The 16,371-nt window shown below is 35.0% G+C and overlaps 1 protein-coding gene across 1 annotated transcript; it reads left to right on the top strand.

Annotated features, from left to right (window-relative positions):
* The first annotated feature begins 3,208 nt into the window (after nt 1-3,208).
* Nucleotides 3,209-3,825, top strand: LOC102666617 (protein MAIN-LIKE 1-like). Its single transcript, XM_006606894.1, has 2 exons — nt 3,209-3,364; nt 3,442-3,825. Exons 1-2 carry the CDS (start codon nt 3,209-3,211, stop codon nt 3,823-3,825), a joined length of 540 nt encoding a protein of 179 aa, XP_006606957.1.
* The last annotated feature ends 12,546 nt before the right edge of the window (nt 3,826-16,371 follow it).

Genomic DNA, 16,371 nt, shown 5'->3' on the forward strand with positions numbered 1-16,371 from the left:
ATGGACGAAGGCTTTTGTGTTTGCTTTTTAAGTGCAAGCCTCTTGGTGACTGTTAGACTATTGGTAAGCCTACCAATGTCATCGCAGGTTACAGATTTATGAAAAGAGATCGTCTCCATAGGGACTTGAGTTACTCAATTCCTTCGAATAAAGGTTATCAATTTAATAGTTATGTACAAATTTAATTGAAATATCATGGGTTTGTTTAAATAATGAAAGATAACTTAAAGTAACAGAATAGCAGAAATAATATAAATTATGGAATTTAATGCACTGGAAATATGTAAAATTACAGAACAATAATAACGAATTTAATTAATTCAATAAAACATAGGATTAGATTTCATCGTTCATACCCTCATTATCCTAGTAAAATTAACATTATGAATCATTTTTTAATGTTATTGTTGCACACATTAAGTTACACCAAATCGATCCCTTGCACTCGAGAATCCTAAGAATATTTATTGAATATCGATCCCTCGCATATGAAGTAAATACCCCAACATTACAATAATAATCTCATGCTATTTGCAATCAAAATGTTATGCTCTACTCTAGCAACGTAACGTAAAGAGTAAATTCATTCAGTTCAAATTCTAAGAGTACTTTCCAATTAAAGTTAAAATCCAGTTTCATGAAACTAGTGATCAAATAGAATCAAACATTATGAACAAAATGAAATTACCAATAATGAGTAGAAAAGATTCATACATATATAATATCAAAAGAGATACATAAGGTTACTAAGATTATATCCAATCCTTTTGGAGTAACTAACCGATCATTGCGTAGAGCACAAGATCAACATGAGAAATGACGAAGGATGCGATCCACTGTCACAACTTTGCAGCACCCGGGCTCCATTTTCCATTTCCTTTTGGTGTTTCTTACGTTTTTTCTCTGCTTTCTGATATCCCTTTCTTCTTCATTTTCATGAATATTTATAGAAAAGAGCCAAGAGGTGCAGACAAATTTTCCCAGGCGAGCTAAACTCTTCTAAGAGAATTTGTTGCTTAACTTTGAAGGCACTCACTCACCCAGGTGAGTTGTAGCTCGCCCAGGCGAGTTGATTACTTATGCCTGAAGAAACTTGAATAGCTCCGGCGAGCTGGTTGTTAGTATTGACGAATGGAAGTTTGAAATCTTGGAAAAATAACCATGTTGCCCTTCCTTTTAATTTGGTTTCTAAATCCAACAAACAACCATCAAAATCTACAAAATCACGAATGCATATTTCATATTTAAACAAAAAAATTAGTAAATGTACAATATATATAACACAACTAGATTTAAGGGAAGTTTATAAGAAAACTATTACAATTGAAAGATAAGTGCTAACATTTTAATCCAAAAAATAATTGAAATATGGCACTTATCAGTGACATTTGCCATGACACTTGTTGCTTTGGGATAAACAACAGTGGGGGTGGACGTTGTTAAGCAGGTGCAACCTTGGACAAAGGTGCATCCATCTTTTTCTTGGTTCTTTACTCAGCTTGAGAAACTTTTGCTTCTGCATCCACTCGTTCTTCTTTAGCAGCCTTTTCCCAGATTGCATCTAGCTGATCGTCCTGTCTAGTGTTGAGTCCAAACTTTTGTTGAACGTCAGCAAGTATGGAATCATCCACCTAGGGAACTTGTTGAAAAGAGCCGTCATTGATTGAATATTTGTAGTTTAATATTTTTCTATTCTTTTTAGCTCAATTGACATCTCTTTGACTCTTATTTTCTCACCTTAACTCAGTTTTGGTCTTAGGCAAATGATTAAGCTTAATTGAGAATTGTAGCTAAATTTCATATTTGGTGCTTACTTGACCTATCTGCCTCATGCAGGGAATAGAGGACACTATAGAACTCCAAATGGAACGTGTGAGTAGTCCCTGGAAAGCTGAGAAAAAGATATTCAATTTTGTTAGAAATACGATTTTGCCAAGTCTTCCATTTCAAGGGTCAAATAGAGCTTAGAATTTTGGCTTTGAATTTGGGCTTTGTTTTGTGTAATTAGTTTAATTAAGCGGGTGTTGCTAGGTGCACCCAGAAAAATATGTGAAGTAGGAAAAATGCCCTTCACTTAAATTTTAAAAACCTTTTACATTCTCCCTAATTTCCGTGCGACATCTCTGTGCTATTGCTGTTTGCGTCTGTCGCCGCCATTTAGCCAATCGCCGCCACCTCCGTCGTGTTTTTACCATCGCGATAAACGCATCTCCTCCTTTATCTAGTTGAAAATGGGTGCGTGTGTGAGTTGTTTGGATTCGAAATCCGTATAACTCTTATGGATTGGCAATCCGTATGAGTGATACGGATTAGTAATCTGTATCACTCATGCGGGTTGGGAATCCGTATGTGTTTTATGGATTATTAATTTGTATATTTAAATAATTATTTTTTTTATCAAATAATAAAATAATAATAGAATTAGTTTTTTATAAATAAAAAGAATTAAATTATTTATTTGTAAATTTTCTTTATAAAAAATAAATATTGTTGTATATTTTGTGTTTATATTTAATTAATTATATTTGTTTTTTTTTTCTAAATTTAACTATTCTATTTATTTGAAAATGAATGTATAAATATTATTGTTTTTTCTTTATTTGTAAAATGCAAGTAGTTTATTTATATTTGGCAAGTAAGTAAATTATTTTTTATTCTTATAGTGGTGTATATTTTAGTACACTTATAGTATTAAATATTTATATAAATAGTGGTTGCAAGTATAAAAAAATATTTCATTTTGTTTTAGAAAATTAAAAGTTGTTGTGTTTTTAATTTGTTAACAAGTGAAATAGTCATTTGTTAGAAATGAAAACCTAATTTGTACTTCCATCTTGGTCATTAATTTAAATTTACTTCATTATTGTTGTGAAGTTTATATATTTGGAAAAAAGATGCCATATACATTTAGAATGTATAAAAGTAATAAAAAAGTAATTTTAAAAATATTTTTTTTGAATTTAAGAATTATAAAATAGTAATATATTGTAGTATTGTTTGGATGATGACTTTAGTTGTTATGATAGTTTAAATGTGCATATTACGGTTAGAACTAGAGGTTTTGGGTCGGGCTTTAGGCAGGATTATAGGAAGAGCCTTGGGGAGAGAAATAAATTGTGATTCGGATGAAGCTCCCTAGCGACGAAGGCCCATAACATCTGCATGTAGGCAACAAGAAGTTGCGCCTGTTACTGAGGATGTTCAACACATGGATCATGCAGCTGATGAGGTCCATGAACAACCTGAAGAAGCAGCTACTGATGATGTAGTTCCTGATGCCGAGGTTTTTCCAGGTGGGCCCCATGACAAATCAATTCTGATTGACTATGCTCATCATGTTGCAATGAATGTTTGGAATGGAGAGGTATTTATATTTCTAAATAAATAATATTTTCTTAAGTATTTGTTATTACTATTGAAATGATTTAATTTTTTTTTTAGGAACGTCCTGAGTTGAAGTTATCTTCCCATGGAAAGAAGGTTGAGAAATTTGGTAGGCCTGCTCCAGAGATTGAAGGCTTAGTCGTTGCCACAGGATTAAGTCCTCCGATCACATGTTCCTTGGACACTGGCAAACGGGGACTTATATTAGCTTTTGCGGAGAGGTGGCATAAGGAAACTAGTAGTTTCCATCTTCCTGTAGGAGAGGTAACTATCACCCTCAATGATGTGGCATCATTGCTTCATCTACCCATCACATGCACCTTCCATAGCTTTGAGGCTCTTCATATGGACGAAGCCATGTTGCTGTTAGTTGAATTGCTTGAAGTTAGTGCTGATGAAGCAAGAGTTGAGACAGTACAATGCCATGGGGCATATATTTGACTATCATGGCTGTGAGACATTTATCATAGCAAATGTGATGCCGCATAGTGGACTGTAGCAGAGTATATTTGTTGCATCTGGTAGGTTGCATTCTCTTTGCTAATAACAGTGCCACACACATGCATGTGGTATTCTTGGACGCTTTTCGTGACCTCACCCAGAGTGGAAGCTACGCATGGGGAGCTGCCACCCTAGTCCATATGTATGACAATTTGATGCAATCCTACCCCGCAAGGGCATTGGATAGATGACTCCAAGAAGATTGGGTCAGAGATGCAAGAGAAGGCCCTAGGGTTCTCATGAGCCTTAGGGTAGATTTAGGGCCCATGGGCTAAGTATGAGCCCACTTATCTTTGTACATATTAGATTAAAGTTTCATTATTTTTTGGCCTTGTATTTAGGGCTCCATAATATAGGTAAGGTACCCTAGAAATATAATATTTTTCAGCCCTTCTATTTTAGGGCACCTAGACTAGTTTTTTGTATTAGGGGTAGTTTTGTAATTTCCCATGCATTAAGTGAATATTTGGTGTGTGTGGTTGGAAATAAATTTAATTGAATTGGAAGAAGCCCAATCCAATTAAATTTTAGAGGGAGAGGTGAGAATTTGCTTGCTACACCCCATTGCAACATCATATAGTCACACTTTGTGCATGTCCTTCATGCTTTAAATGTCTCATGACACCTAAGCACACTTAGTGGAGAATCTTGGACTTGATCTTGGATTAGTGGGCAGAAACATAGCTAAAATTCACTAATCATAATTAGTGAAATTTTGGCTCCAAAATTTGGCTCCACAAATTCAATTTCAAATTCAAGTGAAATTTGAATAGAAATTCGAATTTCCCTCCAATTTTGTGTGACACTTAGGCTATAAATAGAGGCCATGTGTGTGCATTTTTTCAACTTTGATCATTTGAAAATTAAACTTCAAAGTTCAGACCTCTTTTGAGGCACTAAATTTCATGCTCCTTCTCTTCCTCTCTTTTCATTCATCTCCTTCTTCCTCTTTGCTCTTATCCATGGCCTCCTATGGTAGTGAGCGTCTTCTAGACTCATATTCTCCTTGAAGTGGCATCTCCTCTCTCTCTTCCTTCTCTATTCCACTGCCATTCATCTTGCAAGAAGTAAAGGAATCCATTGATGAAGAAGATCCTAGGCCTACAAGCTCCACATGGAGCTACATCATGTGGTATCAGAGCATCTTCATCTAGGTGATGTTCTTTTGCTTCCTCTATCTTTTTGTTTGGTCAATTCACTTTAATTCCTTGTTTGCCATCTTATTCTCCATCTATATCCTCCATTTTCTTGTGGTTTAGTTCTGTTTAGGGTAGATTCAAAAAAATAAATCAATTAAATCTTAGATCTACAGTTGTTCTTGCATTTCTATTGTTCAAATTTTATAGATCTACTCTTGAATCATGTTTTTGTGTTGATTTTAGGTTCTATCATTTTTCAGTCATAATCTTCTTGTGCTGAACCTTTAGATCTAAATTTTCTTCCAAAATATTGATTAGAAAAAAAAACACAAAAATCTAAGTGTAAATCACTTAATCCATGTTGTCTTAGAGTCATGTTTAGTCATAATAATTGTCACATTATGTTCTAAGATTGTGTTGAATTTTTATTTTGTTGATTGAATTCTAGATACATTTGCTCATGTATTCTTGCCATTCTTAGCCTATCTTTTGAATTTTGAGTCTAATTCATGGATGTTATTTAGTTCATAACATGTTTTAAATCAATTCCTAGAAGTAGTCTTGTTGTTGAACTCTTTTTTTTTTGTTTTCTAAGTTTCCTACATGATGCCTATGATGAAGTTGAGTTGTGGTGCTGAGTTATGGCAGGATTTGTGAATCAAAATAAGTCTTAAGCTCTCTTGAATTGTGTTATTCAAGATAATTGAGCATAATAAAACACAAATTGTAACTATCCAAGCCTTAAGCAACATAATCACTACTCTTGAGTTGTAGTGCTGGCAGCTTGAACATACGAACTTGTATAAATTACTGGGAATTGGTCACTACTTTTTTTGAGCTTAAATTTTTACTGAATTTTCTAGACATCTTAACCAAAATTATGAAAAAATAACCAAGCGATTTGGATTAAAGGAGAAAACAATAAAAATCACACAAGTTGGCAGAAAAATCAGTGTCCGGGAAAAAAAAAGTGAAAGGGAAGTGTGCTTATTGTTTTGGCACGAAATTTGTTCTATAATTGGTGCCTATTTTATACCAATCCTAGTTCTGAAATTTCAATTGAAAATTAATGTGAATACAAGTTCCAAAACTAGAGGTTTCTGGATTCTTTTTTTTTAGTTTTTTTTACTCTACTCTAGAGCCATTTTAAGTTTCTCATTGAGTCCTAGCTTGCTTTTATATGCTTTTCATTGCTTTAATTGTTGAATAATCCTTGAAAATTTGTCTTGTTAAAAATCTATTGGTTTAGCTTTCATTTCATTTTTTTGGTCTTTGGTTATTGCTTGTATCTTTGTTTCCTTGTTTGTGAGTTGCCATATAGGGAATTGGAAAGGAGGATTGGTGCCATCCCTTGAGTCACGAAGCAAGGGGAAAACAACCATAAGATCTATTGGACTAAGAAGCTCCAAATTGAGTGAATCACCAAAGAGAGAACAACCACAAAAATTGAGGACCTTTTTGTAATTTTGTAATTGACAATTTACTTACTTTCATTGCTTTCAAATTTTGTAACAAAAAGGCCTTTGATTGGAAGTAAGTTGGGAGCCTCGAATAGGTCACCCTACTTCCATTTGTGTGTAATAATTTTAGGCAATTTTCCCTTAGGATTGTGAGTGTTTTGTTGCGAACCTTAAATGTGGTCATCCAAACACTCTTAGGATTCACCTAGTTTACATTTCTTGCTTACTTTCATAGCTTATTTCCTTTACCTTCCATTGTCAAACCGCCTAGATAGCTTTCTTTTTACCAATTAGTTTTTTACCTTATCTTTCACACCTCTTTTAGTGTTTATTTTGGCTAGTTTCAACCTTAGTTTCTTTTACCTTTTGTTTTCAAACCTTCAACAAGAAAGAACCATAACTTAGAAACCAACATAAGTCTTCATTCTTCATCTAGTATTAATGGTGAGGGTTCTACTCCTAAGGACCCCTTGTATAAGATATTAGATGAGTTGAGATCCCTTAAGTTGAGGAAAGAAAAGCAAGAGAGAAAAGAAAAAGGAAAAGAAAGAGTGGAAGAAATAAGTCAAGATGAAAAAGAGAAAATAAGGGAAGAAGAAAGAAGCAAAATACTAAAAGAGTTAAGAAAAGAAAAACATGCCTCTTATAGTAGTCATAACTCTTGCAAGAGCCTAAGTGAAGAACTTCGTGACTATTATGAAGGAAGGCATAGGTCACATCTTAGACCTCACTCCCATTGGAGAGAAAAGGAAAGAAAGCCTCAAGAGGCTAACATTAACTTCCCACACTTCCATGGGAAGGACAATGTAGAGGCTAACCTAGATTGGGAAATAAGGGTAGAGCAACAACTTAAAAAAAGTCTACTTCAAAATCTTATGGCTCTCACTCTTATCCAAAGAAATACCAAGGTCAAGGCATCTTAGGGGTGACACCTTCTAAGCCCAAAGATGATAAGGGGAAGACAATAGAAAAGCAACCCCTTAAGGCTCGTATGCAAGAGAAGACTAGCTCCATGAAGTACTTTAAATGTCTTGGAAGAGGACACATTACTTCTCAATGCCCCACCAAGAAAACCATGATTATGAGGGGCCAAGACATTTATAGTAGCCAAGATGAGGCTACTACTTCACCTTCCTCTTCTGAAAGTGAAAAAGCAAAAGGGGAAGAATCTAGTAAAGAGATTTACCCCCAAGAAGAAGGACAACCTTTAATGGTTAAGGAGGAGTGTAAGGAGGTAAGTGTCTCCTCTAAGAGGTTAGCTAAGAAGGAAAGACATTTTGAAATAAAGACAAATATTAAAGAAATTTCCCCTCTTAGACAATCTCCACACTTTCTCCTTTGTAAAAAGACACTTGTTAGCATTGCCACACCTCCTAGGCTTGAGTTTATTCCTCAAGTAAAGGAGTTGTTGGATGAGGGTTTGGTTCGCAAGAGCTTAAATCCTTGTGCTTTTTTGGTGCCCAAAATAGGTATTATTAGGCACCAAAACCCTAAAATAGGTGGTATGATGAATGTTTTGAGTGGTGCAACACTCTTTTGTAAAATCACTCGTGCACCCAACATCTTCATGATTTGTGTACATAGGGACTCATTAGGTAGGTTTGTTCTTATTTTTAGTTTCAATACTTACTTAGGTACTCATATGGGACACCATAGGTTTGTCGTACATTTTGGTAGGAATAATCAACATGAAAATACAGAAAAAGGTATGTTTTATTGCATTACTTTTCTTAATTTTTTAAATAGTGATCAAGGGGTTCCCATGAACCCTAAGAGAATAAAGGTTATTCCGGAGTGGCCCACTCCATCAAGTATAAGAAAGATTTGGGGCTTCCATGACTTGACAAACTTTTACAAATGGTTTGTCCCATATTTTTCTATACTTGTAGCACGACTCATTGAGTTGGTGAGGAACCATGTTCCTTCATGGAATAATGCCCAGGAAATGGGTTTTCAGGCCTTACCTTACTTCAACATACCAAACACCACTAATACATATGTTTTTGTTCTTTTTACAGGTGTTGAGGAAAAAAGCCTAGAGTTTCAAGAACCTCAGGATTTGAGGTCAAATCCTTTTCAAGGGGGGAGGGAATGATGCAATCCTACCCCACAAGGGTATTGGATAGAAGACTCCAAGAAGATTGGGCCAGAAATGCAAGAGAAGGCCCTAGGGTTCTCATGAGCCTTAGGGTAGATTTAGGGCCCATGGGCTAAGTATAAGCCCACTTATCTTTGTACATATTAGATTAAGGTTTCATTATTTTTGGGCCTTGTATTTAGGGCTCCATAATATAGGTAAGGTACCCTAGAAATGTAAGATTTTTCAGCCCTTGTATTTTAGGGAACCTAGACTAGTTTTTTGTATTAGGGGTAGTTTTGTAATTTCACATGCATTAAGTGAATATTTGGTGTGTGTGGTTGGAAATAAATTTAATTGAATTGGAAGAAGCCCAATCCAATTAAATTTTAGAGGGGGGTGGGGTGAGCATTTGCTTGCTACACCCCATTGCCACATCATATAGTCACACTTTGTGCATGTCCTTCATGCTTTAAATGCCTCATGACACCTAAGTACACTTAGTGGAGAATCTTGGACTTGATCTTGGATTAGTGGGCTGAACCATAGCTAAAATTCACTAATCATAATTAGTAAAATTTTGGCTCCAAAATTTGGCTCCACAAATTCAATTTCAAATTCAAGTGAAATTTGAATAGAAATTCAAATTTCCCTCCAATTTTGTGTGACACTTAGGCTATAAATAGAGGCCATGTGTGTGCATTTTTTCAACTTTGATCATTTGAAAATTAAAATTCAAAGTTTAGACCTCTTTTGAGGCACTAAATTTCGTGCTCCTTCTCTTCCTCTCATTTCATTCATCTCCTTATTCTTCTATGCTCTTATATGTGGCCTCCTATGGTGGTGAACGTCTTCTAGACTCATCTTCTCCTTGAAGTGGCATCTCCTCTCTCTCTTCCTTCTCCATTCCACTGCCATTCATCTTCTAAGAAGCAAAGGAATCCATTGATGAAGAAGATCCTAGGCCTACAAGCTTCAATGGAGCTTACATCACAATTTGAATGATGCATCTAAGAGCAGCACCAAGGAACTTGCAGGATATATCACACTTTATAGGTAATTATAATTGAATTTAACTTTTTAGCTTTGTTATGCATTTTATGTTGACTATTGTTTTGATTTTTTTTGTTTTCAAAATATGTGTAGTGTTGGACCTACGAGCACTTTCCTTTTGTTGTTGAGTGTATTGCTACTAATGATTATGATGAAAGGAAACCACGTGCCTGCCGCTAGAAGTCTAGGAAGGAATTACCAGTGTCGACATATCAAAAGCGGCTGGATAGATGATGTCTAATGCTGTGTGTTGGACAAAATATGTTTTTGTAACTTTGGTTTTAAAAGTTTTTTTTGTTTTGAAAACCAATTCACCCCTGTCATACCCTAATTTCGTCCGGGGACTATTGTTTGATGGCATGCAATCTTTGATTGACCGCTTCGAAATACTTAGCACCTTTTGTTTCACAATATGTGAAGTCCCGAGACGCGCCGGAAATCAAAAGAAAACATGGTTACGCGATCCGTGAAATTCCGTAATGTGGCGGAAACCAAAAAGAAGTATTGTTACACAATCCGTGAGTTTCAGTAACTTCTTCAAAAGTTAAAAAAGAGTAAATATATGATCCATAAGGTTCCGTAGCCTTACGGAAACAAAATAAGTATCGTTACGAAATTCGTAAAGTTTCGTAACGTTATGGAAAAAGAATCACAAAAAAAGCAAAGGGGTGCATTTAGTAAAAAAGGGGGTGTAAATAGCAATCAGGCCCACTTGGGCCTTCCAGTTTCTTCCTCCAGAAGGCGGAGGAAGCAACCTGGCTCGCCTGGGCGAGCTGGGTGGCAAGCTCCTCCCCTATTTTTCTATAAATAGGGGGAGGAATGAAGAAGGAAGGGGTTCAGTCTTCTTGGCACTTCGTATTCTCTTAAATTTGCTGAGAAAAATTGTTTCCGTGAAGAAAATCCAAGTCGAGGCACTGGCGTAACGTATCCGTGGGTAATTATGCGAAGATTTTCAACCGTTCTTCGACATTCATCGTTCGTTCTTCGTTTTCTTCGGTCTTCAACTGGTAAGTACCCCAAACCGAGCTTTTCAATTCATTCTATGTACCCGTGGTGGTCCCCATGTGTTTCATGAAATTTTATTCTCGTTTTCATTTACTTTCTGTATCCCCTTTTGACGTGCTTCAGTCATTTATTTAAGTCATTTCTCGCCTAATCAAAAAATAAAATAAATTTCCACCGATTATTTGATTTGTAATATCCGTTAATTTCTGTTAAAATGAATTCCGACTGTTCGGTCGTGCCGTAACCACGTTGGAAATAAAAAAAGAGGTAAAATAATAATATAATAATCAAAAAATACCTTTTAGTAAAATGAAGCGAAAGAATCAATCGGACGTTTTCTCTTTGGGATTTCTCATTCTTAATTGAATTGACTAATTACTAAAGTGAAACTAAGACTAAAATCAACCCGCCTAGTCAAGCACGTCCACAAAAAAGTCACTAAAAAGGGTTTGAAAGTTTATTATCTCAGTTTTCCTTACAAAGTAAATGGATCATTTTTAAGGTCCAACGCCTTAAAATGATCACCTTTCAAGTAAAAAAAGAATCGCTTGATTCACTCTTAAAGAAGAACTACGTAGGTCTGATTTCCTCTTCGATGGAGGGTACGTAGGAGCAAGAGCCCCGCTTTTGTCGACCTCAAAAATAAAAAATAAAAAAAGGTAAAATAACACAATTTCACAATTCTAAAAATAGGTTGTTTTCCTTTGAGACAAACGTGAGAGGTGCTAATACCTTCCTCAAACGTAAATACAACTCTCAAACTTAGAATTTTCGTTTTGACTGGTTTCCTTCGGTTTTTCCGATGTTTTCCACAAATAAACATTGGTGGCGACTCTGCGCATCTTTCCTCCCTTGGAAAGCGCACCCGTGACCCTCGCCTCGCTCGCCCGCAAAAGGGCATGTTGCGACAACCCCCTTCTTGGTTTGTTGAGTACCATCATATTTTTCAATTGGTATTAGAGCTAAGTCTTGAAAGTTACTCAAGATGACATTTTTTCTAAAGATGGGCTAAAAACAAATCACTTTCAAAGAGGGTGCATTCTTTGAATCGACCTCCTTTGTTTGAGGGTGAACATTTTTATTTTTTGCAAAAAAGAATGGAAATCTTTATTCAATTAATTGATCCTGGTGCATGGAATGTCATTGTTTAAGGTCTTTCCATTCCTACTAAAGAACTAAATGATGAATTAGTACCTAAAGAATGGGATGAGATGACAAGAAAAGAAAAGTGCAAGATGATCAAAAAGCTAAAAAGATTTTAACTTATGGTTTATTTTTTGATGAATTCTTTTGTACTGCAAGGTGCAAAAGTGCAAAGGAAATTTGGAATATGCTTGAAGTCATTCATGAAGACACAACGGATGTGAGAAGAGCAAGAAAGCACACTCTTGTATCCGAATATGTAGCGTTCCGAATGAAGAATGGAGAAACCATTTCAGAACTTCAAACAAGATTCACTAATATTGTGAACCATCTCCTTGCTCTAAGAAAAACGTTTGAAGATGAAGAGCTGAACATCAAGATCCTTAATTGTCTTACAAGAACTTGGGAGCCAAAGATTACAACAATCAAGGAATCCAAGAATTTAGATACAATGACGATAGAAGCTTTCTTTAGTAAATTGCTTACATATGAGCATGAGTTGATTCAAAAATCTCATGCAGAAGAAACGGAAAAGAAAAGGAAAGGAACTGTAGTCAAAGTCAACTCCTCAAAGGAAGATTACAAGGATAGTTCCAGTAGTGAGGAAGATGCAGAGATTTTCAATTTGATGGTAAGAATATTTGTAAAATTTCTCAAGAAGTCCAAAGACAGAAAAATCTCAAAATCCTCCAAGAAGATTGAGAACAACAACATCAACAACTTCACATACTTTGAATGTAGTACGCAAGGTCATATCAAATCTAAATGTTCTACGTACCTAAGAAAAGATGTTAGTGAAAAGAAAGGAAAGAAGGACAAAAACAAAATAAAGCTTACATAGCTTGGGAAGATAATACGTCAACAACCTTCGACTCTTATAGTGATGAAGAAATTGCAAATGTAATCTTAATGGAAAATTCAATGGATGACTCATCAACCATTGAAGAAACTGAGGTAAATCCTGAATTTGAAGAAGTTTTGGAAGTTTTGAATGAAATGCATGAAGAAGCTCAAAGGCTTGCTATTTTGAACAAAAAGATGAAAAGCGATTTGAAATTGCATATCACTAAATTGGCTTCAACACAAAGTGAGCTAGATAAATTGAAGCAAAAGAAATGAAAAACTTGTTTAAAAGTATAAATATTGAGTGTCCTATTTACCTTAGAAATCATGGTGGTGAAAAGAAATGGAAGAAGGATAGAAAAAAAATGAAAGCCTATATATCATGGGATGATAGTGCATCAACAACTTCCAACTCTTCAAGTGATGAAGAAATTGCTAGTGTGCTGAATGGAAAAATCCATAAATGATCCGTCTACACGTGAAGAAGTTGAGGTAAATCCTAATTTTGAATAACTTTTAGAAGCATTTAATGAGATGCATGAGAAAGCTCAAAGGCTTGTTGTGTTAAACAAAAAGCTGAAAAGTGAACAGAAATTGTATGTCAATAAATTGGCTTCAACACAAGAAGAGCTAAACAAACTAAAGCAAGAAAATGAAAAGCTTGTTTCAAAGTGTAAAGCCACTACTTGTGATGATACCTCCAATTCCTTTAACATGGATGATTGCAAGTTTTTGCAAGCAAAGTTTGAGAATTTCAAAAAGGATCACCAAGTTGAGTGTATAAAATTGCAAACTGAGCTTTCCTACCTTAAAGATTTGTTTGGAAAATTAAAATGAGGAAAGAGTGATCTTAATCACATGCTCAATATGCAAAAGCATACTACAGATAAGGCCGGCATGGGATATAACAAACAAACCTAATGCAATCCTACCCCCCAATGGCATTGGATAGAAGACTCCAAGAAGATTAGGCCAAAGATGCAAGAGAATGCCCTAGGGTTCTCATGAGCCTTAGGGTAGATTTCGGGCCCATGGGCTAAGTATGAGCTCACTTATCTTTGTACATATTAGATTAAGGTTTCATTATTTTTGGGCCTTGTATTTGGGGCTCCATAATGTAGGTAGGGTACCCTAGAAATGTAGGATTTTTCAGCCCTTGTATTTTAGGGCACCTAGACTAGTTTTTGTATTATGAGTAGTTTTGTAATTTCACATGCATTATGTGAATATTTGATGTGTGTGTTGGGAAATAAATTTAATTGAATTGTGAGAAGCCCAATCCAATTAAATTTTAGAGGGGAGGTGAACATTTGTTTGTTACACCCCATTGTCACGTCATATAGTCACACTTTGTGCATGTCCTTCATGTTACATGTCTCATGACACCTAAGCATACATAGTGGAGAATCTTGGACTTCATCTTGGATTAGTGGGCTGAACCATAACTAAAATTCACTAATCATAATTAGTGAATTTTTGGCTCCACAAATTCAATTTCAAATTCAAGTGAAGTTTGAATAGAAATTCAAATTTCCCTTCAATTTTGTGTGACACTTAGGCTATAAATAGAGATCATGTGTGCGTATTTTTTTAAACTTTGATCATTTGAGAATTATACTTCAAAGTTCATATCTCATTTGAGGCATAAAATTTTGTGCTCCTTATCTGCTTCTCCCTCCACTCATCTTCTCCTACCTTCGAGCTCTTATCCATGGCTTCCTATGGTGGTGAGCTTATTCCTTACTCATCTTCTCCTTGAAGTGGCATCTCTAATCATCTTTCTTCCTTCTCCATTCTGCTTACATTGATATTCAAGAAATAAAGGACTCCATTGATGAAGAAGATCCAAGGCCTACAAGCTCCACATGGAGCTACATCATGTGGTATCAGAGCATCTTCATCTAGGTGATGTTCTTTTGCTTCCTCTATCTTTTTGTTCGGTCAATTCACTTTAATTCCTTGTTTGTCATCTTATTCTCCATCTATATCCTCCATTGTCTTGTGGTTTAGTTCTGTTTAGGGTAGATTCAAAAAAATAAATCAATTAAATCTTAGATCTACAGTTGTTCTTGCATTTCTATTGTTCAAATTTTATAGATCTACTCTTGAATCATGTTTTTGTGTTGATTTTAGGTTCTATCATTTTTCAGTCATAATCTTCTTGTGCTGAACCTTTAGATCTAAATTTTCTTCCAAAATATTGATCAGAAAAAAAACACAAAAATCTAAGTGTAAATCACTTAATCCATGTTGTCTTAGAGTCATGTTTAGTCATAATAATTGTCACATTATGTTCTAAGATTGTGTTGAATTTTGATTTTGTTGATTGAATTCTAGATACATTTGTTCATGTATTCTTGCCATTCTTAGCCTATCTTTTGAATTTTGAGTCTAATTCATGGATGTTATTTAGTTCATAACATGTTCTAAATCAATTCCTAGAAGTAGTCTTGTTGTTGAACTTTTTTTTTCCTAAGTTTCCTACATGATGCCTATGAAGAAGTTGAGTTGTGGTGATGAGTTGTGGCTGGATTTGTGAATCAAAATAAGTCTTAAGCTCTATTGAATTGTGTTATTCAAGACATTTGAGCATAAGCAAACACAAATTGTAATTATCCAAGCCTTAAGCAACATAAATACTACTTTTGATTTCTAGGTTGAAATCGCTGGTGCTGGCAGTTTGAACATACGAACTTGTAAAAATTACTGGGAATTGGTCATTGCAAATTTTGAGCTGAAAATTTTACTGAATTTTCTAGGAATCTGGATAAAAATTATAAAAAAAGGACCAAGTGATTTGGGCAAAATGAAAAAATAATAAAAAACACACAAGTTGGCACGAAAATTAGTGTCCAGAAAAGAAAAAAAAGTTAAAGGGAAGTGTGCTTGTTATTTTGGCTCAAAATTTGTTCTATAAGTGGTGTCTATTTTATACCAATGTTAGTTCTGAAATTTCAACTAAAAATTTATGTGAAAACAAGTTCCAAAACTAGAGGTTTCTTGAGTCTTTTTTTTTGTTTGTTTACTCTACTCTAGAGCCATTCTAAGTTTCTCTGAGTCCTAGCTTGCTTTTATGTGCTTTTCATTGCTTTAATTGTTGAATAATCCTTGAAAATTTGTCTTGTTAAAACTTTATTGGTTTAGCTTTCATTTCATTTTTTGGTCTTTGGTTATTGCTTTCCTTGTTTGTGAGTTGCCATATAGGGAATTGGAAAGGAGGATTGGTGTCATCCCTTGAAGAATTTGAGTCAAGAAGCAAGGGGTCAACCGCCTTAAGAGCTATTGGGCTAAAAAACACTCCAAATTGAGTAAAACACCAAAGAGAGAATAGCCACCAAAATTGAGGACTTTTTTTTTGTAATTTTGTAATTGGCAATTTGCTTTGCTTTCAAATTTTGTAACAAAAAGGCCTTTCATTGGAATTAAGTTGGGAGCCTCTAATAGGTCACCCTACTTCCATTTTTGTGTAATAATTTTAGGCAATTTTCCCTTAGGATAGTGAGTGTTTTGTTGGGAACCTTAAATGAGGTTATCCAAACACTCTTAGGATCCTCCTAGTTTGTATTTCGTGCACTTTAATTTCTTGCTTACTTTCATAGCCTATCTTCTTTACTAGTCACCCCTAGTTTATCTTGTTATTGCATAATACTTTCTTCTTGCTTATACACTTATCTTGAGTTCTTTTGAACCCTAGTTTTTACCTTTTGCAAACTCCCAACAAGAAAGAACCACAACTTAGGAACCAACATGAGTCATCATTCATCTA

The sequence above is a fragment of the Glycine max genome, chromosome 8 (assembly GCF_000004515.6).
Source record: "Glycine max cultivar Williams 82 chromosome 8, Glycine_max_v4.0, whole genome shotgun sequence".
NCBI classification, from domain to species: domain Eukaryota; kingdom Viridiplantae; phylum Streptophyta; class Magnoliopsida; order Fabales; family Fabaceae; genus Glycine; species Glycine max.

Bases quoted from the DNA above. Each gene is read 5' to 3' on its own strand.
- LOC102666617 (XM_006606894.1), top strand. From the start codon at position 3,209: ATGGATCATGCAGCTGATGAGGTCCATGAACAACCTGAAGAAGCAGCT. The intron at 3,365-3,441 runs GTATTTATATTT...TTTTTTTTTTAG, and splicing joins TGAATGTTTGGAATGGAGAG to GAACGTCCTGAGTTGAAGTT.